The 23,998-nt window shown below is 55.7% G+C and overlaps 4 protein-coding genes across 7 annotated transcripts; 1 reads left to right on the top strand and 3 right to left on the bottom strand.

The window, feature by feature from the left end:
• Positions 1-2,014: 2,014 nt before the first annotated feature.
• On the bottom strand, positions 2,015-4,726 carry PCGF1 (polycomb group ring finger 1). Of its 3 annotated transcripts, none has more exons than XM_081254424.1 (9): positions 4,169-4,332; positions 3,644-3,749; positions 3,334-3,486; positions 3,108-3,179; positions 2,877-2,982; positions 2,661-2,694; positions 2,476-2,562; positions 2,264-2,344; positions 2,015-2,160 (listed from the first exon to the last, which is right to left on the bottom strand). In XM_081254424.1, exons 1-9 carry the CDS (start codon positions 4,259-4,261, stop codon positions 2,113-2,115), a joined length of 780 nt encoding a protein of 259 aa, XP_081110550.1. In that variant the 5' UTR covers positions 4,262-4,332; the 3' UTR covers positions 2,015-2,112. The 3 variants fall into 3 exon arrangements, with proteins under 3 accessions (XP_081110550.1, XP_081110551.1, XP_081110549.1); XM_081254425.1 differs by lacking the exon at positions 4,169-4,332 and adding an exon at positions 3,853-4,023; XM_081254423.1 differs by lacking the exon at positions 2,015-2,160 and having other exon boundaries at positions 2,168-2,344; positions 4,169-4,726.
• Positions 4,727-10,165: 5,439 nt separating this feature from the next.
• On the top strand, positions 10,166-11,568 carry TLX2 (T cell leukemia homeobox 2; the record flags this gene model as incomplete). Its single annotated transcript, XM_081254298.1, has 3 exons — positions 10,166-10,565; positions 11,012-11,249; positions 11,352-11,568. 3 exons carry the CDS (start codon positions 10,166-10,168, stop codon positions 11,566-11,568), a joined length of 855 nt encoding a protein of 284 aa, XP_081110424.1.
• Positions 11,569-13,250: 1,682 nt separating this feature from the next.
• DQX1 (DEAQ-box RNA dependent ATPase 1) lies at positions 13,251-19,744 on the bottom strand. The gene is made up of 11 exons (XM_081255032.1): positions 19,487-19,744; positions 19,033-19,226; positions 18,233-18,617; positions 17,650-17,883; positions 17,460-17,558; positions 17,215-17,389; positions 16,946-17,137; positions 15,012-15,131; positions 14,646-14,836; positions 13,918-14,108; positions 13,251-13,702 (listed from the first exon to the last, which is right to left on the bottom strand). Exons 1-11 carry the CDS (start codon positions 19,721-19,723, stop codon positions 13,546-13,548), a joined length of 2,175 nt encoding a protein of 724 aa, XP_081111158.1. The 5' UTR covers positions 19,724-19,744; the 3' UTR covers positions 13,251-13,545.
• A 1,149-nt stretch (positions 19,745-20,893) lies between these two features.
• Positions 20,894-23,926, bottom strand: AUP1 (AUP1 lipid droplet regulating VLDL assembly factor). 2 transcript variants are annotated; one of them, XM_081255030.1, is made up of 12 exons: positions 23,771-23,926; positions 23,552-23,689; positions 23,322-23,472; positions 22,937-23,121; positions 22,605-22,677; positions 22,440-22,513; positions 22,145-22,211; positions 21,947-22,049; positions 21,693-21,812; positions 21,463-21,578; positions 21,157-21,275; positions 20,894-21,071 (listed from the first exon to the last, which is right to left on the bottom strand). In XM_081255030.1, the coding sequence occupies exons 1-12, from the start codon at positions 23,818-23,820 to the stop codon at positions 21,035-21,037; spliced, it is 1,233 nt and encodes a 410-aa protein (XP_081111156.1). In that variant the 5' UTR covers positions 23,821-23,926; the 3' UTR covers positions 20,894-21,034. The 2 variants fall into 2 exon arrangements, with proteins under 2 accessions (XP_081111156.1, XP_081111157.1); XM_081255031.1 differs by lacking the exon at positions 20,894-21,071 and having other exon boundaries at positions 21,250-21,337.
• Positions 23,927-23,998: the final 72 nt, after the last annotated feature.

The following is a 23,998-nucleotide window of genomic DNA, read 5'->3' as shown; positions in this document are numbered from 1 at the left end:
TCCCGCGCGCCGGAGGGAGGGCTGCGTGCTGGGAAGGCCCTGCGGCCGCTTCTCGGAGCGCAGCGCGGGCGTTCTAGGTCGCCAAGCCCAAGAGAACCGTGGGCTTGATTTGCCCGCTGTGGCGCAGATCGAGACCCGAGTGACCCCGAGGGTCAGGATCTGCGTGGGGCAGGCCAGGGAAGGAAGTAATGGACCCACAGATGGAGGGAGAACGGCGCGGTCGCCCGCAGCTGGTCTGCATCGGCCACTTCGGCAGACGCACGGCAGCTACCGCCACCACTGCCACCCCGGCTGACAGACACACAGAAAAAGGCTCCACTGAGCTGGGGGCGAGGCGGGGAGCCGCTCCAACCCAGATCCAGGCCTGAGCACCTTCCGCTGCTTCTTGGCCGCAAGGCATGTGTCATCAAAGGCCTCATCCCGAGGCTCGGTTCTCAGGTCTCCCGTCTCCAGCAGCCTTATCTTCTGACCGGGCCTGCTAGATGTCAAGCTGCCGCCAAGCCCCTACTGGACTGCTCTGCAGGGGCGTTTCCTTTCTCCTTACCTCCACTACCGCGCGCCCCCGCCCCCGGAAATGCCCTTTCACACACAAATGCCTTGATAACAGTCTAAGTGCTGCGTACTTGAGTGGGCCTGGGAGTACCCCAGCTTAAATTCAGGGTGAAGAGAATGGGGAATCCTGGGATAGATATAATTCATCAAAACCCTCCAGAGATATGCTGATATAGAGGCAGGCCAAAGACACTGAAGAAAGCCCTGATTCTGGCTGAGGGAAGGTTTTCTGGAGGAGGTGACACTGAGGCTTTCAAGGACAGCTGGTGGGGGCGGTGGGGGGGGGGGCGCGTTCCAGGCCTGAGGCCTGAAACATGTGAGGCTCGGGAACCTTGGAGGTGGTGCCAGGAAGGCACTGGGCCTGGGCCGGTGGCCCTGCAGTGTCCCTACGCTGGTCCCTGCTGCGTGCCCAGAGTTCACCAAGGGCTCTGCCTTGCTGTCTGCAGTGTCTCCACATGTGCCTTCCTCTTGGCCTACAAGCTTCATCCATGGGGAGGGAAGCCCACGCCTACTGTGCCCTGGGAGCAAGCTCAGGTTTTTGCTCCTGAGGCTCTGGCTCTTTTAGCCAGTTCAGGCCACCTTCACTATGGCCCTCCCCTGGGCCCTCTGCCACCCAATCTCCATCTGGGGAAGCTCAGGCACCTTCAGCCCTCACAAGCTATACCCAATAGGCCCCTTGAATTCATGGAGTCAGACTGGCCAGCGCCAGATTTAAGCTTTAAAATCAGGTTTAACATTTATGCTGCCTATGCCATCCAGTTTGTCTCAGACTCCACAGCAGCCCATTAGCTTCCTTCAGGAACTCCTTGCTTTGGCCTCCAGTTCCCTCCTCTGTTACTGTCTGGCTCAAACAGACAAGGAATGCTTGCTGAATTATTCAGTGGAGTCCTCGCCTTGTTGCTTCCCTCTTGTTCCTAAAAGGTGCCTCTTCTGAGCACCAGTTCCCTCTTTTCAACTACCCTCTCCACACCCTGGCTTCACCTAGCCCAGGTACCTGAAGGCCCACTGAATCTCCTGTGGACAGCGAGGTTTCCAGCTGTGGCTATCCCCATGTGTTCTTGCATCCCGATTTTTTTAAGGCTCCTCCCATAGTGCAATTCTTTGTATTTTCTTTCAAATGTCACTCTTCTTCAGTCCTGCAGTGGCCACTGTCAAACCCTAGCCCCATTCTCACCACTACTGAATGAGGATACCTCCAACTCAGGCCTGCATTACATGTGGCAACATTCAAGGACGGTGAGAGCTCCCCGTCCCTTCACCAAAAAGAGCTACTATGAATGGCCTGGCTTCACTTAGGTCACCTTCAGAGTTTTACCTATGTAGGGTCCTCTACGGCTTTCCTCTGGCAATTCACTGAGGGAACACCAACATAGAGAGGCCCTCCTTCCTGATGAAACTCAAGAGGGAAGCAGGACACAGGACAAAGCATGAGTGTGTGGCAGGAAAAAAGGGAAAAAGATGCTTTTTTTTAAAGTTTTTATTTCAAAAAATAAAGCCAAGGTTAATTTCACATAAATATCTGGGGCGGGAAGGGCCGAGGGACAGGTGGGGGCTTGGCCCCTACCTCCTCTTCTCTTTCACACTGTATTGTAAGAGCAAAGGGGATGGCTGAGGAGAGAACCAAGGGAAGAAGTGGTCAGTGGGAACATTCTTACCCAAGAGGCCCCCTCGGCCTGCCCCCGCCCTGGAGGCTGCCTGGGCACTGGCTCACCTTGCCGAACCAGCGGGAGAGCCATATCTGCTTCATGGTCATGTGATCAGGGAGAACTTCATTGTCAAAAAGGAGCTGCACCTAGGAGGGAGATGGGGCACGGTTTTAAGAACTATCCTCTTGCACAGGTCAAGAACTACCCTGGTCTACCCTATACCCTGTTCCTCCTTTCTTAGCCACCCCCCCAAAAAAGCTTACTATGGCATACTCACATGCTGGGGATTTAGCATCAAGCGGTGACAGAGAACCCTCCGGAGATGGCGAACTTCAGCTCTAACAGAACATCGGACATATTTGTTCTGGGGGTGGGGAGGGCAAGGAAGAGAACAGGTGTGTGAGGGAAGGGCCATGGGGAGGTGAGTCTCCTTAAAGAGGCCCTCCCCTCAGCCCCTCTCACCTGCAGGACGCTTTTATTCTTGTCTTTGCCAGAACTGGGGGGGAAGCAGACACGGGTTAGGGAGCTCTGTCTTTCCCCCCGTCCCCTGCCCAGAGCCATGATACACTCTCTTCAAGTGAACAGACACTCCCTTACTGCTCGCCCCCTCCCTGAGCCCCTCCCTGCCTCTGGGTCATTGTCACTGTCACTTCAGACAGCCCATGACCTGTCCTTCACCTCAGCCGCTCCAGGCATAGGCTCAGCTGCTCATCATAGCGATAGTAGTGGGCTTTTGAGTGGTCGAAGCTGCTGAAGGGGAGGCCAAGGTTGCTCAGGGCTGGCTCTGAGAAAGACAGAGTGATGAGGAGAGTGGCACAGGTTCCAGACGCCTTTTCCCCGGGGAGCAAAGCTGGGCAGGAGGAACGCTCTGGGGGTTTTCCCTTACCCTCCTGCTACCAAGAGACATACCTTCCCCGCTGGGCTGGGTGACCCGGTCCAAGCCTCGGGACTGGTAGAATTCTCGGATCCGTTTCTCTTCACCTAGAAGGGAGTGGCGTACAGGAAGTCAAATATAAGCCCTCCCTCATTCTTTGTCCCTCTAGCTGTCAACCTCTTTCCCAAAGCCCTTGTCATCTCAAGCTGTCACCCAGCATCAGTCCTCTAGAGGCCCCTCAAAGTCAGGTTGGTTACTCACTGTCTTGCAAGCCTGGCACTAGCTTGTACACGATGTCCTGCATGACCCGGTCCAGTTTGAGGTTGAGCAGTGGCTGCGTCTCGTGGATCTTGATGTTGCACATGGGGCAGTACTTGCTGGTTTGGAGGTACTTCACAATACAACTCTTGCAGACTGCAAGAAGAGAAAAGCAAACTCTCGGGCCCTCTGGAAATCGGGTTCACGGGCTGGGTGGGTCGCCTGGGTGGTTGGGGCAAGCAGCCTAGAGGCTGGCAGCCGGCTTAGTGGGAAGTGGGGCCTGGAAGAAACAGCCAGGGTCCTGGGCACTCACACGTATGAAGACACTCTGTTATGGTGGTGGCATCCACGAAGTACCCTGCGCACAGGCAACAGACGATGTGCTCATTCAAGTCTTTGATCTTTACTCGGACCTCCTCCTGCGGACACACCCTCCGTCAACGACCACTCTCCCAACCCCAACCCATGTGCCTTCACAACTTGGAAGTCGCCTCTCATCAGACCCCAAGGCCAACACCGCACCCTGCGCCGTCAGCCGATTAGCTCCCGGGGATTGACACTCTCCCTCCGCCCAGCAGAGGGCTCCGCGCACAGCGGGGTCTCCCTCCAAGCCAACTCGCCCCACCTTCCTTTCCCAAGGGAGACTACAAAGCGGGAGCGGCACAATGCGCAGGCGTCCTAGCCTGGAGTTTGGCAACCCGACCGCAACCGCGCAGGCGCATTGGGCACCCTGTCTCTGCGCAGGCGCACTGGCGCCCGGCCAGCCACCGCCCGTCCTGTAGCCGGCCGCAGTTCGCACCGCTAGCCGACCACAGTGGTAACCTTGCCGCCCTTGCACCTCGTTCCGTAGCGGGTCCATCTTGTACACTGACTGGAGCTGGTTCCGAAGCCTCATCGCGATCGCAATCTGGCCCCCCTGAGGAGACGCCATCTTAAAGGCTGATCCCGGCCGGCCACTTCCGGTGCCGCCTGCGGGGCGGGACTTGTCGCCTCGCAACGAAGGCTTAGGTCTTTTCGGATTCGCTGACCCTCTGTAAGGCCCCGCCCATGTCCCTTTCTCCCCGTGTGCTCACCTGAGCCCCACTGGCCCCTCCCCCTCCTCAATCTGTAATTAGGGAGTCGGGGGGTGCCTGGGAAGGGGTCCTATCTCTTTGAGCTCCTGTAGTAATCATCATAATAGACCCTACACGACCTCGGGACTAACTTTTGGAGCCTGCAAAAGACGGCCGCCTTCAACTCCCAAAGGCCCGGCCGTCTCCTCCCGCCACCGCTCAGGGTCGTCGATCTCCTGTGATGATGTCCCTGCTAAAGAAGCCCCTCCAGGGCCCTCTACTTGTGTCGCCCTCCGCGGCTGACTCGTCCGCATTACGGAGCTTCATCCCGATGGTGGGCCTTGTCCCGGCTCCACAGCGGGGGTTTCTCGGAGCTTTGCGGAATCTCGTAGAGGGTGGAAGGGAAGGAGGGACCCCCAGGGACGTGGTAGTGATCGTACCCCCGCCCCCACACTCCCCCCTGCCGCCGAGGATGGGGGAGCAGGCCCTGGTTAATGATGATGATTCAATCATCGGCGCCTGCGGAGGCCTGGGACAGACTAATGCAGAGCAGATGCCCAAGAAGGAGGGGAGGACGGCTAGGACACTACCACACACGGACACGCTGAGGCAGCGAACTCCTGCGGTAGCACAGGCCCAGTTCCGTACTTGGGGAGGACGCAGGGGCCCTAGAGCTGGTACACCGACGTCCCTAGGTACTTTTTAAAAAGTGGGATTTAAAAAAAAATAAAGATAAAATTACTGTGGAATATTAACATCAGGTGCAATCGGAGACTCAAGAAGGGAGAGATACCAGTGGAGACCCCGAAAGACTTTCTGGAGGAATTGGGTCTTTGTGTGGGCACAAGTTAGAGACTGGGGGTGGGGGTGGGGAAAGGAGTGTGGTGGAAATAGAAAAGAAAGGCAAAGGGGAGGGGAGTGAACGGAGAGGGACTGGACTGAGGCCCAGGTGTAGACCTGAGAGTAGTGATAGAAGAAGCAGAGCCTTGTGGGGTTGGGACTTTAGCCTGAGGGCAATAGGGAGCTAAAAGACGTTTTGGAAGAGAGGGAGTTATCCTATGAAAGAAACGTATTTGTTCATTTATCTTCAGAGTGAATTAGCGGTAAGGAGTTATGAGATTAGTGATATTTTAATCAACTACTTTTCGCTACAGCCACTGCTTACCTCTCTGTTCCAAGATGCCATTATCTCTTCTCTGGATGATTGCAGTGGCTTTTTGCCTGCTTTCCTTGCTTTTACCTTTACCCCTCTTTAGCCTATTCTAAACAGAGCAGCTCACAGTGATTCCGGTAAAACATGAATAAAAAAGAATACATGGAAAGTTTTTTTGAGTTGATGTTTGTTATCTTGATTGTGTTGATGGTTTCATGTGTGTATACATATGTCAGTGTATCAAATTGTACACTTTAAATATGTACAATTTATTGTATGTCAGTTTTGCCTTAAGAAAGTTGCTTAAAATAAAATTTTAAAATGAGGTTTCTTACTTTTCTGTTTAAAACCTTCCAATAGCTTCTCTTTTCAATTAGAATAAAAGTACAAGTCTTACAATGGCCTTCAAGGCCTTGCATGGTCTTCCTCAGTCCCTCAGTCTCTCCAGACACACTGGACCCCCTCACTGTTTGTTCCACAGATACACCAGGATGTACTCTTGTCTCCCCAGCTTGAAATGCTCAGCTATCCAAACGGCCCTTTCCTTCCTTCGGGTCTTTACTCCATGAGGTCTTCTGTGATCAATCTAGATAAATCATAATCCCCCACTCTTACACTTCTTCTTCCGCCTTCCTTGCTTTATTTTTCTTCTTAGCATTGTTATTATTAAGTTTATTGTATATATTTCCCTTTTCACCTGTCTTCCCCACTAGAATGTAAGCTGCTCAATGGCAGGAATTTTTGTTGTATTTACAACTATATTTCCAGTGCCAGGATCAAAATTTTCTGGATGAACACGTGAATGTACGTGGTGGTGATGATGGCCTAGACTAGGCTTTTATCTGTGGAAATGGAAAGGAAGGACTGTGTATGAAACACTTCAAAGAAAAGAATAATAGGAGGAAGTGGATAAGGAGCTTGAGGGGAAGAATTTCCTCCAGCCTGTTGGACTTAAGGTGGCTAGAGTGAAAGCAGGTGGAGCTTGCCGGAAAACTAGAATGGTGGGGTGGAACACAGCAAGTGTCAGAACCAGGGACTGAGGTCTCAGAGTTTTCTGGGTAGCTGTAATAGATGGAACTATTGGAATGGATGAAACCTGAGCAGAGGTAGAGATGGGCAAAGCTGAAGTCTGAGCTCTGAAGAATGCTCACAGTCTTTGGTGGAAGAAGAAAAGTCAGTGGAGGAAAAACATAAGCAGTGACTGTGAATGTTCCAAAGATGTAGAATAATATGATATTATGGAAGCCAAAAGAATGGACATTTCAAGAAATAGTTGATGGTCAACAAAGTAAAACATGTCAGAGAAGTCCTGGATAACAGACACTGGACACGGGAGCTTTCTGAGAAAGGGTCCATGTAGTGAAGCCAGCTTGCGGTGGGTTAAAAGAATAAATAATGGGGAAATGGAGGCAATGGGTATGGGCAGTAAAAGGGGAAAAGAAACACATACTTTCTCTTGAGGAGTTGGGCAAAGACTTTGTCCAGATAGTAGAGACCTAAGACAGTTGGGGGTAGGAAGGACTAAATTGGTAAGAAAAATGATGATACAGGAGTGGGGACATGGCACCAACAGCAGGACGGAAGACAAGATGCAGGAGGATGGGCTGGGAATGTGGCCTCTCCCTTTGAAGCTGCAGGTTTGAAGGCCTGAACACTTGAAGAGTTGGGCAGTCACACGCATGTAAAATATGGTGAGATGGACCCAAGGAAGTGTGTATGAGAGGCGGGGGTGCTGACTCCAGAACCTCTCTTCAACAGAAACTAGCAGGAACCATCCTGCTAGAGAATCAGGGAACTAGCAAGGTGGAGGCAAGCCGAGAAATTCCTAGGACTGTGGCTGACAGAATTCGATGCCGTTGGTTCTTGAAGCCGAGCACTGAAATTTTTTTTTTTTTTTAATCCTCAGAAGATGTGTATATACTACCAGGTTTGTGACCAGTCTCCTCCAGGGATCAGTTGGGTAATCTCTGGGTGGCCGTGCCATCTGTGCTGACCTCAAAAGGCAGGATGTAAAAAAAAAAAATCCAGGATGTAGAGTAAGCAGGTATACAGGTCTGCACGATGCTACCTTTTTCACTTGCATTGATTCACTCATTGATTCATTCAAGAAGGATTTATTCTGCTTGATTGGAGACACACTAGTGCTCACTGTCTCCTGAGGCCCACCCCTGGAGTGGGAAAGGGGACTGACAAACTCCTAACCTGCAGGCCAGTCCCCTTGAGAGACTTTATTTACTTTACCGTCTCCCTAGGCTCTGTGTTCTCATCCAGGGAAATCCAGCCCGTTGCTATCTCTGAAGGGTTTGCCTGAACAGTAGAGGTTTCATGCTCTATAGGAGCCCCAACCCCTCTACTGCTGAGAAAAGATGCTTGGAGTTCTGAGAAGGCTTAGGGGAGGTGGTGATGTCTGTCTCCTTCACCAAGACAAAAACAGCTGCCAAAGTAGCAGTACCCCACCCCACCCCCCAGCCCTGGCAACCCTTTCAGAAGGGATTGTTGGCAGAGTTGGGGAATAGCTGGAGAAATGGATGATGGAGGTGGACAAGACTGGGGGAGGATGTCACATATTATTGATGCCCACTGCCTCCCTCCCCCATCGTTCACCCCCTTCAGATTGAGGTTTTCTGAGAACACTGAGGGGCTGGTGGCTTTGTGTGAGGAGAAAGCCTACTCCCTTTTTCTCTTCCTTATCTTCCTGCCCAGATGCCCAAATATCATTCCTGGTTCCCTGGAGAGAAAAGACCCCTTACCCTGCCCTAGGCGCCAGGCTGCCAGCCCATCTGCTAGGGAGAAAGGAGGGGCAGAGTTTTCCCCAGGAGATCCTGGAGGATCAACTGGAAGATCCGCGCTCCCAGGGAGACCCACCTACTAGACTTAGAAGGCATTTCGGCTCACACGGGTAACTGGCAGCCTGCAGGGGAGCACCGGAGTGGGCTGCAGTGGAGGGGTTAGGGCAGGCACAGTGGGGCGGGGTACTTTGGCCACCACGTGCCGAGGCAGGCCAAGCTGCTCGTCGGTGCCCACCCTCCGAGGGACGGTAAGAACATCCCCCTCCAGGCGCCCAGTCTCACCGGCTCAGAGGCGCCAGGAACCAGCCCCCCCAACCCCGGGGTCCGGGGCGGGCCGGGGAAGGTAATGTAATTCCGACCCAGCTAACCCGATTATGGCGGCCTGCACCGGGCTGGGTGGCGGCAGGGGCGGGTCTAAGGCCCAGGGGCCCGGCCGGCCCCGGGTCCCATCCCGGGGAAGGATGCAGAGTTCACACGCTCCCAGCTCCTGGGTCCTCGGCAAGAGGTCACAAGGTCACCGAGCGGCTTCTGTCTTTCCCCACCTCCCTTCTCTGACACGCTCCAGGCACAGTTTCCTGGGCTTGGGTGGAGTGAAGCAGCTATGCGAAATGAGGCGGTTAGGATCCTCCGAAGACTTCTGTGAGGTCCCAAGTGTCGCCTGTGGCGATTTCGTCCTCCCGCCTTTGGGGGGTGGGGTGGGCGGGAGTGTGTGAGAATAGACTTCCTAGGCGCAGAGTGGAGGCGCACAGTCCCGCGTTGGTGGTTCCCTGTCGGGGGCAGAACGCCAGCCCCAAGTCCCCACCGACCTGAGTTAGCTCGGGTGGAACCACGGGTCCGCTTTACACCGATTTCAGGAAATCAAAATTCTAAGCAACACTGGGCACCCATTACGGGCGCTCCCGAATGCAGCTAGGGCCCCTATGGGAGAGGCCGGGAGGAGCACCAGGATCACTGGCCCAGAGTAGTTGTTCCCCGCCCTAGCCCACCGGACACCCTGCCACCGCCTTCCCACACCTGTCCTCTTCCCGGGCCTCCGACTCGCCGGCCCCGTTCCCCAGCCGCTTCCCAGCTCAGCCAGAAAGCCACAACGAGATCTGGTCTTCGAGAGCATTTAGGCGGGGGCCACAACGAATTCGGGAGTCGTCAGGCAGGACCCATCGGGAGGCGAAGAGTAGGGGCTGTGGGAGGAGGCACCTGCCAGGAAGCCGGCGAGGCCGAGGAAACCCCAAAGGCGGAGGCCAGCGAGGATGGAGTTGCCTTGCGCATCTCGGCTGACTCAGCGCGCAGCGGCCCAAGCACCGGCCCCTCCCGTGCAAGTTCATAACACCCTCGCCGCCTTCCCCCCTCCAACACCCCCACCATTCCCGCCGGCCAGTCTTCCCCGCGCTCAGAGCAAACAGGCGTCTCTTCCCCTTTAACAGGCCCGGCCCCGCCCCTGCCCTACCCCCAGCCCCCACTGCCCACCCGAGGCTGATCTGTCAGTCACTGCCCCAGCCCGAGCCGGCCAGCCCTCTCCACCCCGGACTCGGGCGGGCAGAGGCCCCGGCAGTCCAGCGTCCATCTGCTCTTCAGAGTCAGCAGGGGCGCTCCTGGGGCCCCAGTCGGTCGTGCTCCCCCGGGATGCGAGTCCCTGCGCCGACGCCCGGCAGAGGCCGGCACGGGCGCGGTTACTCCCCGTACACAGGGATGAAGATGTCCTGGGGGGCCCGGCGCCTCTCCATGGCCAGCCCCGCAGGCCCCTGAGGCCACCGCCCCAAACGCTCCGCTGCTGGGCTCCCAGAGCTGTTTGGGGCGCGCTCCCCAACTGCCAAGCCTCCTGCGGTCCTCCCCGACCCGGACCCATGGAGCCGGCGGTGCTGGCCTCGCACAGCCTCCCGCACCACGAGCCAATCAGCTTCGGAATCGATCAGATCCTGAGCTGCCCGGAACCCCCCGGGAGCGGCCTAGGCCCGGGTCGAGCGGGCCAGGGCCATGGGGAGAGTGTGGCGTTCTCGGGTGGATTTCACGGAGCCTCAAGCTACGGCCCCGCGGGCTCGCTGGCCCCGCTACCAGGCAGCTCTGGTGTGGGCCCGGGCGGTGTGATCCGCGTCCCGGCGCACCGCCCGCTGCCAGTGCAGCCGCCCGCGGCAGGCGCGCCTGCTGTTCCTGGACCCTCGGGTTTGGGCGGCGCCGGGAGCCTAGCGGGACTCACCTTCCCTTGGATGGACAGCGGCCGCCGCTATGCCAAGGACCGGCTCACTGGTGAGGTTGCCCCATCCCTCCAGCGTCATGCCCCACACTGACCCGGTTTCCTCATCTTTGCTCCTTCTGCTCCAACTCAAGGTCCCCTTTCGTACCCTCCGCCCCTAATCCCAGGGGATCCTCCCTCAATTGTATCTCTTGGTCCCGCTGCTGAGAGGCGCTGGGGAGGTAGCTGCCGTCGATGCCCGCGCCCTCCTCTGCAGTTCACTGTCCACACCGCGGGAAGGGCAGGGTGAAGCTACGGGGGACGCCTCTCCCTCACCCGAGTGGGAGGGCCATTTCCGAGGCCTTTTCTTGTCTAGAAGCCTCTACTGGTGCGGGGTCGAGCTTGGGGCACCGCAGGGACCGGGCGCGGGAGCTCTGCAGCATCGGCAGCCGCGCTCCCTTCTCAGTGACACCTCGGGCCGCCCCGAAAACCCTGCCTTGCTCTTTCTTCCTCCCTGTAGCGGCGCTCTCGCCCTTCTCCGGGACGCGCCGTATAGGTCACCCCTACCAAAACCGGACCCCCCCAAAGCGGAAGAAGCCGCGCACATCCTTCTCCCGCTCGCAGGTGCTGGAGCTGGAGCGGCGCTTCCTGCGCCAGAAGTACCTGGCCTCGGCCGAGAGGGCGGCGCTGGCCAAGGCCCTGCGCATGACCGACGCGCAGGTCAAGACGTGGTTCCAGAACCGGCGCACCAAGTGGCGGTGAGGCGCGGGGCGGGCGAGGGACCGGGCCGGGCCAAGTGGCGGTGAGGCGTGGGGCGGGCGAGGGCCGGCCTCGCTGACCCCGCGTCTCCGCCCGCCCAGGCGCCAGACGGCCGAGGAGCGCGAGGCAGAGCGGCACCGTGCGGGCCGACTGCTTCTGCACCTCCAGCAGGACGCACTACCGCGGCCGCTACGGCCGCCGCTGCCCCCGGACCCGCTCTGCCTGCACAACTCGTCGCTCTTCGCGCTGCAGAACCTGCAGCCCTGGGCCGAGGACAACAAGGTGGCTTCCGTGTCCGGGCTCGCCTCAGTGGTGTGAGCGACGCCTGCCCGACCGGCCGAGCGCTCTTTTCCGGACCGAGGCGCCGCGTGGAGCCCCGGGCCCGGGGCCTTGGAGCGCACGGCCGCCCACCCCGTGGTTCCGTAGCAGTGGAGCGTGCGAGGAGGAGGTGGCCTTGAGGCTATCGTCGAGGGCTCCTCGGCCACTGCCGGCTCCCAGGCCAGCGTTGTGCTGTTGACCTGCGCGCTTAATCGTGACCTTTCCCGCCATTTTTCACTTAGACAGTTGCACCGCGGCTGGAACCCGAGGCGCTGAGGGGGCGGGACCTGCAGTAGGATAGCCAATGTGGTGCGGGGAGGGGGGCGGGCTGGCCAATGGCTGCTCTCTTGAGGGACTCCGGATTCTTCCGTGGGTGTGTTAGAGCTGGGGTTCTGTGTGGCTGGAGTAGGTTTACAGACCTGGCTGGAATCAGGAGGCTGCAGCCGGCACGGGCTGGGTCTGTAGCAAAGGTGTGAAGGAAGGAAGGAAGACGTCAACGACAGAGGAGTAATGGAGGAGGTGCTGGAAAGCGAGTCCGACTGACCGCGACGGGAGCCAGAGGGTTATCTACGCTGGGCGTCTCATCCTTCAACTGTAAAATAATCGCTAAGGACTTTGAGCCCCATGTTGTCTGTGTGTTTAACCTGCTGACTACATCCTCTCACTTGAGCCTCACAAGTGGGTGGCAGGCGAGACGGATACTTACACACTCGCTGGAAGAGAAAATCTGGCTCTGGTGTCCCTCGGGGACAGAGAGGGAAGAGGAGGAAGCAATGGACGAAGTTAATGGGCCCAATGGAGTTCGGGTGAGCAGAATTTGGCAAATAATTAGGAAGTGATAGGCCTAAAAATAATCAAAGATAATTCCCAGGTTGGAAATGTAAAGGCTCAAGAAATCAATGGTGTTGTGGATGATGGAAGGGAAATTGGGAAGATAGAACCAAGATTAACTCTGCAGGCAAAACTAAATGCTAGACCTAGAGAGAATAAATTCTGGAAAAATGCCTTTTGGGGGAGGTCAGTAGACATCCACACAGAGGTAGGAAATAGATGGAATGATGAGAACAGACAGAATCTCCAAGGGAGGAAACTCTGAGGCGAAAAGCAAAGTTCTAAGGATTAAAGGTTCCTTTCCATCAATTTCTATAAATACATTTACAATGTGCAAGATGATTGAGGATATCAAAATTAATAGTCCAAAGGAAGAAAAGGGAACGTAGTACCAGCTGGAAAGAGAAAAGCATGATGTCCCTGAAGTTGTTGGAAAGACTTGTGAGTGGGCTAGGGGCTGCTGGGAAGCTTATTGATGGAAAGTTAAGAGTGTGGGTTTGGCTGCAGTAGCCTTGAGGTTTAAGAAGGAGCAGGATTTAAGTGGTATGAGAACAAAAGGGAAGACTTTGTCGGATTCTTACAGCACCGCCTTTCTTTCTCCCCTGGAGGCCAGAGCAGTGTGATAGAGGGAGGTAAGCTTTAGGCAGGGTTAGAGGCCAACTGTAGCCAAACTACTCATGTTCCATGTTAGAGACAGCTAGGTTAGTCACAGTACAAGTCTTGACTAGAGGTGGGAACCCGGCAAGAGGATATCACTGTTGGAGTTGACTCTGATTCTTTCATACTAACTCATCTCTAACTCATGGATATTGCAAATGCTGCCGCAGAACCAAACTCAAATTAGACACCATATAAAAACTTTTATAGACCAAAAGGGAACACAAGGATGGGTTTGGCATAAGTTGGGTATATGAAAGGCATGTTAGTTCCTCTTCAATAAATAGAAGAAAGCTAAGGAAAGGGTCCTACTCTGTTTAGACTGTGCCTTACCCAATTCGCTCCACTCCCAGCCCACCATTTCTTGGGACTCAGGTTCCAGTATTTGACCCTTAACTTTGGGCTTCTAAATCTGGCTGGCTGCCTAGGTGCTAGCCTGAGGGAAGGTCTAATATGATGAGATGAGCTCAGCTTCACTCCGCAGGCAGGTCACTGCAGGACACAGGCAACTCCAAGCTCTTGGGTGGAGGAAGATTCACTCCCTGTTGAAGAATCTGCCATTTCTTCCCTCAGCTGGTTCAGGAAGTCTCTGCTCTCACTAGGGGGCAGGTTACTCAGGAAGTATGGAGGGGCCAATTCCACCAGCCTGACAGAGACAGTCATAATTAGATGATTTCTGTATCCTCTTTTATAAGTTGTGAAACTTCTTACTACCCCTCCCACAAACCCTGTCTCCTCACATCATATATTACTACAAACCACTAAGACCCCCTCCTCTTCTTAGGGTCTCTAAATCCCTAGCTTTAATTTTGGCCCCAGGAAGAGGAATGGGTAGTGTAAGAGGGCTGTCAGGGAACTCACATCTGTGGTTGAATCTCAGAAACAATGGAAAGGCAGTTGTCTTTGGAAATGGAGAAATTGTGGTAAAGCACCCAGGGTGGTGGTCTGGCAGGAGCCCTGCGGCTTCTGTAGCAGCAGTATGGGGAGAGCTGGGCCACATGCTTATGGGTTAGGAGCAGGTAATTTCCAGTTCCATCTGTGTCTCGGGCCACCTCACGGAAAGACAAAGATATTGAAGGAATAAGTGAGAGTGAAGTGTCAGTCAGTAGAAGAAAGAAAAGGGGGTTGAGAAAGAATTATTAGCAAGGGTGGTGAGAGTATTAAAAGTAAAGCATAGGGCTTCCCTGGTGGCGCAGTGGTTGAGAGTCCGCCTGCCGATGCAGGGGACACGGGTTCGTGCCCCGGTCCGGGAAGATCCCACGTGCCGCGGAGCGGCTGGGCCCGTGAGCCATGGCCGCTGAGCCTGCGCGTCCGGAGCCTGTGCTCCGCAACGGGAGAGGCCACAACAGTGAGAGGCCCGTGTACCGGTAGAGCATACCTCTAGGTGTTATAGCCCTACCATACTACCACACTGTATGGCATCTCCATAGCCCCTTGTATCCAAAACCTCAAAGGAAAAGTTTCTCCTGGTTCTAAAGAATCCTTTGTATGGCCACCTGGACCCCAATTTCAGAGGTGACATACACCAATCTTTGCTTCCTCTACTTTCTGCTCCTTTTATGACCCTCACCCCAACTCTTTCCCCTAACCTTCAGGAAGTATCCTGACACCAGTGCTTTCTGAAGGTCTCTGCGATTCTGCTCAGAGCCAAAGGCTGGTTGAGACAAGGGAAGTTCAATCCGTTGCATGAGTTCTAGGAGTTCTCCCCGAAGTTTATGGGCTTGGCACAATGCTGCCCAGTTTAGACCCCGAGCCTGGCACCAAGCCTTGTCTGCTCCACCTAGGAATAGAAAGGGACCAGCTATAGCTAAAGCCCTTGAGACCCCCAGAAGAACCCAACCCTTGGCCAAAGGGCTTCCTTTCCTTGGGAATAGAGATCTGTCAGCTGGTTGTACACCACTTCCTCTCTTTGGAAAATCTGGATTCTGTAAGAGGATGCAGATTGGACCACTCACTCTGTATAAAGGCTTCATACACCTGGATCAGAGAGCTGTGATCACCATCCACGTGTTCTAGTGCCCGACGCAGGGCAGCTTCTTCTGCACAGAGCGGAGGACGAGTAAACCCAGGGGCAGCTGGAGGCAGAAGAGAGGAAGTTCATTTTGGGGAATGAGGAAGGACAGCAGTGCACTGATGAGGGAGAAGTGTCACTTTGGGAACTTTATTCAAAAGACTTCTAGAGGCGATGCAGTTTATTAGACATTGAAGATAAATAAACGAGAAGCAGTCCCTGCCCTCAACAAGCTTGGGAGAGACCGACAAGTAGGCAAACTTGCTAAGTCCAATCGGTGTGCAGGCCAGTACCTGAAGTCTGAGTAGGAATCAGTTCCGTGGAGAAGGGGCGGAGTGGGTATTCTAGACCACGGGAATCGCATGTCGGAGAACTGTAAGCACCTAGTATACGAGTGGGGGGGACGGCGTGTGGCGGGGGGTGGCAGGGGAGTAAGCTGGAGAGGTCGGTGTGGGCTAGGTTACGAGAGGCCGGATGTGCTGTGCAAACGAGTTTACACTCTGTGTGGAAGGTGGAGAATAGCTGATGAAGACGAGTTTTTAAGAGTCCACGTGTTTGGAAGGAGTTCACATGGTTAGTTAGGAGGCTACGAAAGGAATCCAGCTGAGTAGTGATGAGGTAACGCTGGCACTGACTGTGAGTGTGGAGCCGAACAGGTAACTTGTTTAAAAATTAGGAAAAGTGAAAAATAAAAATGAAAAAACCTGGAGAAAGTTTAGTCTAGAAGGATGATAGTGGAGCTGCAGAGATGATTGTATGATTTTGTGGTGGTGGTGGTGGTGGTGGTGAGGGGGTAGCTTAAAAAAGTGCTCAGGCTTGGGCTTCCCTGGTGGCGCAGTGGTTAAGAATCCGCCTGCCAATGCAGGAGACATGGGTTCAAGCCCTGGTCTGGGAAGATCCCACATGCCACGGAGCAGCTAAGCCCGTGCGCCACAGCTACTAAGCCTGCGCTCTGGAGCCTGTGAGCCACAACTACTGAGCCCGCGTGCCACAACTACTGAAGCCCGCACGCCTAGAGCCCATGCTCCGCAACGAGAAGCCACCGCAATGAGAAGCCCACGCACCGTGACGAAGCCCGCGCGCAGCAACCAAGACCTGACACAGCCAATAAATAAATAAGTAAAATCAATTTATTTAAAAGAAAAAGTGCTCAGGCTCAACAAAAACAACGACAACAAAAGCGCTTGAGTTCAGTTCTGGGTTGAAGTATTATGGACAATTCTGATAGAAACGTCCATCAGGAGTTAGATGTATAAATAAATCCAAGATTCAGAAGAATGATATTGCGGCATTTCAGACGATGGGGGTGAATGAACTTGCTCAGAGAGTTCAGGGAACGGGCAGACAAGAGGCAAGGACAGAAGCCTGAGGTAACCGCGGAGGAGCGGAGGAGGAAGAGCTCAAGTGCGAGATTAGGGAGCGGCCAGAGGGGCCACAGAGGCGCAGGGAGGGGCCCTTTTCAGGTGGGAAGGGTTGGTGTGCTCAAGTGTCAAACGTGTTCATTGCATTAGGTCTCTAGGAGGCCACTGGTGAGCTGAAGGCTGTGTCAGTGTTGTGGTGGGCCTGAAGCTGGAATGCAGCGGGCGAGGAATACCCTAGACTGAACAGGAGAGAGATTATTCTGTGTAGCCGAAGGCGAGTGTAGGGCTGAGGAAGAGGGGTGCAGTTTTAGTAACACAAGGTAGGAGAGATTTAAACATATTGAGGGGCGAGAGACAACAGCGAGATCGGAGGGGGAGAAGTGATGAAGCCTAGCTCCTCGGGCCCTGGGAGCGCTGGGAACCAGAGCAAAGGGGGACGGGCTGGCTTTAGGAGCACCAGAACACCAGAGGGAAGGCTGAAGTGGCCGTAAGAGCCAGAGAGAAGAGCGATTTATACCAGTGAGCATGGCGGCCAGGGTGAGCATCTCATCCACACAGTCAAACTCGCACGAGGCCAGCAGGGCTTTGGCCAGATCAGGGGCCAGGGGAAATTCGGATAGGATGACTCCCAGGTCTGACAGGTCCCCATTATCATCCAGGGCTGCCAGATAGTCTAAATCTTCCAGGGCCTGCATCAGTGCTTCTGGAGCTGGAGAGGGAACAAGGCTTACAGGGCAGGGGGTCTCAGAGCCTGGACAGCAGGACTTGGGCAGGAGGGGAGCTCACCAGGCCGGTCCAGGAAGTGACACTCCCCTGGCTCTGCAATCTGTCTCCTCTTTAGTAGTAATATCAGGGGGCTCAGATTCTCCTCACACACCCTGGGCTGGGGCAGCAGGGGAGCCTCTAGTTCTAGGAAGGACTTAGGGTACAGGCAGAGGCAGGATCCTGAGGGGAGAAGGACCTGGGAAAGAAGACCACTGCAGACTTCTCAGGGCTCATGTCTGTGCTCATTGAGGGCAAAGGCTCTTACCTGGCAGGATCCCTGCTGCCCGCAGTCGTCTGGCCTCTGCCTGACACTTGCTGATCGGTCTCAACACTTGGGATTCTGCTCGGACCTGAGGACTGTAAACCTGTCACCGCCCCCCAACCAAGGCCAAGACACATGAGAGAGGGCTATTTCTATCTTTAGCCCCCACGTCCCCTCACCTCTCTTTCACTCACACTTCGAAGCTCCAGTCCTGAGTCAATGACATGTCGGACGGAAGGGAGGGAGAAGGAGAAGTCGGCCAGCCAGTGAGTGACCACAACCTTTCGGGCCCCCGATTCTACGTCCTCATACACAGCCTGAGCAGCCTGTCCACAGCCCGGGTGGAGGGGCAGCACCCGTGGTGGAGGCCCGTGGTTCTCCAAGGACCCCCCGTCCCTGGACAAGGACGCACAGCACAGGGAAATCTCCTGAGGAGAGGGGTGGGGTATTAGGGCAGTTCTCACCTGTGTGGGTCACAGACCCCTTTGAAACGCTGAGGAAACACTATGGCCCTTCACTCTGAAAACAGGCACATGCTCAGAAAGTTGGGGTGTTATCATTTCAGGAGCTCACTGAACCACAAGCCCCCGCATCGTATGGAATCAAAGAGAGTGTGGTAGACCTTTTCACCCCGAAACCCCCGAGTTTCTCCTCAGGACTCCAATGGAGAGTAAGTACTAGAACTCCACTGTTCCTAACAAGCATTGCTCACACCCCCCGGGACAGGAAGGGACGGACATGGGACGCGAGTTCCGCCTTTGGCGTCCCCGGTGTTACCTCCTCACTGGGCAGGTACACGAGCACGTCCCCTGGAGCCTCCTTCCGACACAACTCAAGCACAGCTTGGCAGGCAGCTTCCACTCTATCAGCAGGGACAGTGTCCCTGTAGACGGGAGTGGGACACCTGCCAGTCTCTCCAAGTACATGTACAGTAGGAGGATTGTCCCAGAAGGCCTGGAGCTTAGGTTCGAGGGCTGGGTCAGTAACTACAACCACTCTGGGGTCCCCTGGCAGGTTTCCCAGCCTGGCATCTCGCAGGAGCCCCTGGAGCAAATCTGAGGCCACTGACCGCTCCTGAGCCTCATCCAGCACCAGCACACCCCACGCTCCAGTGCCCCGGGTCGAGGCCATCTCCTGCAGAAGCAGCCTGTCCCAGCAGAACCTGTTGACATTGGTAGTGGGCAGAGGAGTCAGTGTAGACACTGACCAGCCCCGGAAGTCCAGAGGAGCTTCTCCCCAGGGGGCCTAGATTCTGATAGTAAAGATCAGAAAAAGACCCTGTGACTGACTTCCTGAGCCCATGGACCTTTACCTGTGACCCACAACCCCACTGGTCACTGGTGACACTGTTCACAAGCTGTACTCCAGTTACGAAAGTGAGACTTTCATGATGAGGGTGAGGTTGAATGTCTGAGGTCCCTGGCTGGGGTTAAAGGGCTGAATTCAGCAGTTGCATCATGCATGATTTAAAGGGTGAGCTAGGCTGAGGGAGGGAATGGTGAGATATCAGAAGACTAGGCTTGTTTCTACTAGATGAGGGGAAGGAGATCTGGGGTCAGGCCTGCAGGGGGCCACACCTGAGCAGGGTGTCAGGCCCAGTGCAGTCCTCTTGGGGGATGCTGTATCCAACCTCATGACCCAGGGTCAGGTCCATTTCATCAGCAACTTGCAGGGCCAAGCTCAGGGCTGCCAGAGGGTAGGGCTGAGTCACAGTTACCCGGCCCTTCTGGAAACCCCTGGCCAGCACAAACTCTGCACACCACTGTGGGATCTGGGGTAGGGTAGGGAAGGACAATCAGTCAGCGAGATACAGAACTCCAGTCAAAAGTGCTGGGGGAGCTGTGGCCAGTTTAATCTCTTATTTGGGGAGTCCCCTGGTCCTTCACCAGCTACCCTGGGGCCAGCTTGTCTCCTTTTACCCACCTCCCTTATTACTCCACACAGCTCCGCCCCCCCCCCCCCCACACCTTGTCCCGGGAAGAGCCAGTTCCCTAGCCGCCCCGTTTGTCCACTCCCAGAACCTTCCCCAACCTGGGTGCTCTTGCCAGAGCCAGGCTCTCCAGACACCAGCACCACTCCACTGGGGCTACTCTCCAACTGTTCCAAGAAGATAAAGCGAGCAGCCCAGATAGGCAAGGATCGGCGCTGCTCAAGCAGCTCGTAGTAGCGGGAAGAGAAAGGGAGCCCGTCAAAGGGGTTCACAGCCAGTTCAGAATCCCCAGGGTTTGGGCCAGACTCTTCTTCCAGCCCGAGAACCTGAGAGGCCATGGTGGCTGTCTAGCAGGACCTACAGAAGGCAGGGCAGACATCAAGGCCTCGTATTTGGTGACTGACACCATCTGCCCACCTCAGCCCTGATCCCTAACCTGTACCCTCAAGTGATAATGCCCTGGGGTCCACCCTTCCCAGTATTTCTTGCCTGCCAGGAAACAGTGGAGAGTTGAGTCTCCAAGTAAGGGACTATCCAAAGTGGACTATTGGGCTTCCCTGGTGGCGCAGTGGTTGAGAGTCCGTCTGCCGATGCAGGGGACACGGGTTCGTGCCCCGGTCCGGGAAGATACCACATGCCGCGGAGCGGCTGGGCCTGTGAGCCATGGCCGCTGAGCCTGTGCGTCCGGAGCCTGTGCTCCGCAACGGGAGAGGCCACAACAGTGAGAGGCCCGCGTACCGCAAAAAAAAAAAAAAAAAAAAAAAAAAAAAGTGGACTATTACCCTGTAGTCAGATAGTAAAAATCCTTTGACTAACACAGGGGTCCTCAGGGGCAGCAGGAATTCTATGAGACATGGTAATCTGTGGGAAGGTCCCCAAGGGAACAGAATGAAGAATCAGAGGAGGAGCGGGGGAAGAATCAGAGGAGGAGCGGGGGAAGAATCAGGGAGCAGGGCCACAAGGATCCTGGATTCAAACCTGCTTGCAGCTCTGAGACGTGTCAGGATGGCAGCCAGTTCCAGACCCACACAGCAAGTCACCAATAACCCTGAGCTGCTGTGAAGTACAAAGGTAAATTCCGGCTCCACCCTGGGGTGTGCCTCAACAGTCCTGAAGACTGTTTTGGGGTGGGGCCGTGTGCTCCACCTCATTTAATCTGGTCAGTGCCCTATGGAAAATAGGCTCAAGCCACCACACTGAGCATGTGTGCACTCTGCAGACTTTGTGTACAGTGCTCCTTAGTGGAAGGCATCCTGGGACTTGCAGTTTTGCAGCTTTTTCCTCACATACCTGGGCTGAACACCCAAGCTAGGGTCCAGCTGCTTCTGGGCCTTCAGCTCAGTTACATGTCCTTAATATCACGCACCTCTTGACGTGAGGGGGTGACTGCACACAGCTCCATTCTGACCCCCACAAACCCACAAGGAAGCCCTCATCCCTGATCCCTACAACCAAGGGAAAGGGAACTTGCTATGGGCCTTCTGAGACCCAGAGAGGCAACAGAGACCTTGAGTGAAAACCCTGAATTTAATGTGATATTGGGGGGAGCCCCATCCCTCCCTTTTTACCACCCACCCATCCGGCCTGTTGTGAGTTGGGTGAGGGCTGCCCCCAGTCTCCGTCCTGCGGCTCTGGGTGCCATCCTGTACTCAGTCAGCCTCCTGGGCCAGCCTCTCTGTGAATCTCCTGTGGGACGTAAGGAGAAGACATTGCATGGGCTTTGCCGTATACAATCTGCCCCTCCCTACCCGCTGTTCTCTAAGCCCCTCACCTTCTTGCGTATTCATACAGCGCCTGCTTGCGCTCCTGCAGACTCTCCTGCCGGGCCCAGGAGGACTTGGCAAATGTTAGGGCTGTGGGCTGAGGGGTCGCCGGGCCAGAGCTGGGGAACTGAGGTGATCACAGTGTCAGAGGGCTTGCGAAGTCATCATCATTAAACGCGCATCGAACGCCTACTTTGCAAGAGAGGCACTGTGCCAGGGTCTCAGGATCAACAACACAGACGGCAGGGACAGGGGGTATGCAGCCTGTCCCATCCCACCCCAGGTCTCGGACCTGCCCATTTCCCGGGTCTCACCTTGGGCGTGGAGGCTGTGGGAAGGGCCTGGGTCCTCTCCGTGATGTCTTCAGGCATGAAAGTTACAGCTCCCTCAAGCAGATTAGTGATAGTCAAGTCTACACAGCCAGTCCTGGCTGGGCAGGAGGGAAGAGAGGACAGGAGTGTGCTTCCCTGTTCACCTTCTCCCTTCGCCACCCACTCTCCCTCTCTATGCCTGTCTCCTTACGTGAGGCTACCCTTTCTCATACCCAGGTCTCTCTGGATGACACCCAGTGGCACATGGGGCAAAACCTCCTTCACTCTCTGGGCCAGAGTTGCCAACTGCACATCAGGAGGAGGGCCAGGGGAGGGAGGGAAGGAAGACTGGGCTGCAAAAAAGAAACCCGAAATAAGGTGAGGGGAGAACTAGGAGGACGGAGAGGCTGGCTAGTACAGGCGTTAAGGAAGAGAGCACAACAGGCGGAAACAAAGCTAAAGAGCGCTGTGTCCGGAGACCACACACCTGACTGGGGGCGCAATCTGGGGTGTCTCTGTCGCTTCATGTGCTCTGCTTTGTCTGCTGGAGTGAGCTGTGTCCCTGTCTGGCCCAACTCTTTGGCCACCAGCTAGGGAGAATTGGAAGATTGGAAGTTTCCTAAGCCTTCCTCTCCTTCCCCATAAGGAAAGGACCCACCTCCCCCCTGCCTGTGTCCCCTACCACCTGTTGTACACGGAGGGAGAACTCCTCACTCCCCTCCCCCAGCTGTCGATGAACAGGACGAAGCCACCTGCAAAAGACAACCCAGGACCATGTTGGGGGCACCCACTCTCCACTCTGATACCTCTTTTCCTGGAACAGTGGTGGTGAGGATAGGGGAGACAGTAAATACTTTATATTGCCTCTGTGGTAGGACCCTGATATTAAAAGATCTGCAAATGGACAGGGCAGAGGCAGCTACTTCCTTGACCTTGAGACGAGTTTCTCCCAGCCACCAAAAAGTAAGGACAGTTAATACCTTACTTGATACACCGTGAAAGGGACGAAAAGTGACCACAGCAGTTCTGAGACCCAGGAGGCATCTGACACCGTCTGAGGGGAGGGCATGAGTGAGGTCTAAGCCAGGGCCAGGAGTGGGAAACTTCCCCTCCAAACCCAGAGCTTCCCTGTTGAACACACTCACCACAGAAACTAGAGGTCTCTGGACTCGCAGGGTAAGAGGCTGTACCACATCCTGGATAGAAAATGGCCAGGAACTAGAAGAGGAAAGAGGTAGTAGGATGGGATCCCAGCCAACCCAGTCAGCAGCTCATACCCGACTTAAAAATGGGTAACTGTCAAACTGTACAAGTAGAACTATGGGGAATAAAGGGATTCAGGGGAAAGAACTAAAAGTGGACAGAAAGTAAATGAACTAGGAAGGGAGGGGGCAGGGCTGGAAAAGGCTGTGAAAACCCAAGGGCTCCCAGGCCTGACCACCTACACAGTTGGAGACAGATAACTGTGCTCACCCACCTGAAGCGCAGGAGCCCCTCCCGGCCATTGGTGGCCTCTTCCTCGGGGAATAGCAGCAGAGGGGTGGGGGGAAGCCTCGTTGAAGCACAGAATCTCTTGAGTGACTCCACCAACTCCCCCCGCCCATCCATCTCCATGAAGCCCCGAGACCAGCACACAAAGCTGGGGGGACTATTGAGTAGAGGCTGGGAATGGGAAGGAGAGAAAGCAAGAAGAAAAGAATGTTGGGAAATGAGAAAAACTGACAAATGGGTAGAACAGCGGGGTCAGCGGTAAGGGTCAGTATCTTGTGGTCCCCAAAGGAAACCCGGACATGGAGAGGGGAGCCTTGAGCTGGGCCCCAGGGAACCGCCCCGTGGCACTCTCGGCTTCGTCCCTAACTCACGGTGCTACAGCTGGTGAGCAGGTTGACTATGTTGTGGTCGAAAGGTGTCACGTGGTTGGAAATGAGGACCCTGACGCGGTGATCTCGGAGTCCGGAGTCCTCCTGCCGGGCCACGAGCCCCAGCACTGCACACATGGTCCGCACCACGAACCTGGGAACGCCAGCAGTGGTGACTGCGCGGCCTCCGGCCAGGCCCGGCCCCGACCCTCCCCGAGCGCCCGGGTCGGAACCTGCGAAGGACGCTGTCTGGCAGCGCGCAGCTGACCAGGAAGACGTGGATCCCAAGAAAGACGCGCAGGACGAGGAGGCAGAACCCGACTGGAGCGTAGAGCAGCAGCGCGAGAAGCAGGAAGCCGTCACCCGGGAGCCTGGGGGGCGAGAGGCGGGGTGATCGGGTGCCGAAGGCCAAGTGGTCGCGGGAGCCGGTCTCTTCCCTCCGGGGCTCTTACCGGTGCGAATCAAAGAGCCGCTCCGGCCCCGGCGACGGGGGAGGCTCCATTGCCGCCGCTTTAGGGGTTCCGGGCCGCCGCCGCCGCCGCCGCCATCTTCGCACCCCGCCGCAGGGGCTCTTGGGAAGGCGGAGTCTTCGGGCATCCGCCCAGGGTGCCGGGACCCGAAATCCTGAGGCGCCCCGGAAGGGCTAGCGGTCCCAGCATGCCTCGCGGGCCCTTAGGCCA

Source organism: Mesoplodon bidens (assembly GCF_964165515.1).
Source record: "Mesoplodon bidens genome assembly, chromosome: 14".
Lineage (NCBI taxonomy): Eukaryota > Metazoa > Chordata > Mammalia > Artiodactyla > Ziphiidae > Mesoplodon > Mesoplodon bidens.
Note: the sequence above shows the minus strand (reverse complement) of the source record. Positions and strands in the feature narration are given on the sequence as shown.

What these genes read in the sequence shown, in the direction of transcription:
- AUP1 (XM_081255030.1), bottom strand. Translation starts at nt 23,820, where the DNA reads ATGGAGCCTCCCCCGTCGCCGGGGCCGGAGCGGCTCTTTGATTCGCAC. An exon ending in CCAGACAGCGTCCTTCGCAG is followed by an intron (nt 23,473 to 23,551) that starts GTTCCGACCCGG and finishes TGGCGTTCCCAG; the next exon opens with GTTCGTGGTGCGGACCATGT. An exon ending in GAGGGGCTCCTGCGCTTCAG is followed by an intron (nt 22,678 to 22,936) that starts GTGGGTGAGCAC and finishes TTCCTCTTCTAG; the next exon opens with TTCCTGGCCATTTTCTATCC.
- PCGF1 (XM_081254423.1), bottom strand. Translation starts at nt 4,261, where the DNA reads ATGGCGTCTCCTCAGGGGGGCCAGATTGCGATCGCGATGAGGCTTCGG. An exon ending in AACAGAGTGTCTTCATACGT is followed by an intron (nt 3,487 to 3,643) that starts GTGAGTGCCCAG and finishes CTCTTCTTGCAG; the next exon opens with TCTGCAAGAGTTGTATTGTG. An exon ending in TGATGCTAAATCCCCAGCAT is followed by an intron (nt 2,345 to 2,475) that starts GTGAGTATGCCA and finishes TCTCCCTCCTAG; the next exon opens with GTGCAGCTCCTTTTTGACAA.
- DQX1 (XM_081255032.1), bottom strand. Translation starts at nt 19,723, where the DNA reads ATGGCCTCTCAGGTTCTCGGGCTGGAAGAAGAGTCTGGCCCAAACCCT. An exon ending in GCTCTGGCAAGAGCACCCAG is followed by an intron (nt 19,227 to 19,486) that starts GTTGGGGAAGGT and finishes ACCCTACCCCAG; the next exon opens with ATCCCACAGTGGTGTGCAGA. An exon ending in GGGCAGCAGGGATCCTGCCA is followed by an intron (nt 17,390 to 17,459) that starts GGTAAGAGCCTT and finishes CTTCTTTCCCAG; the next exon opens with GTCCTTCTCCCCTCAGGATC.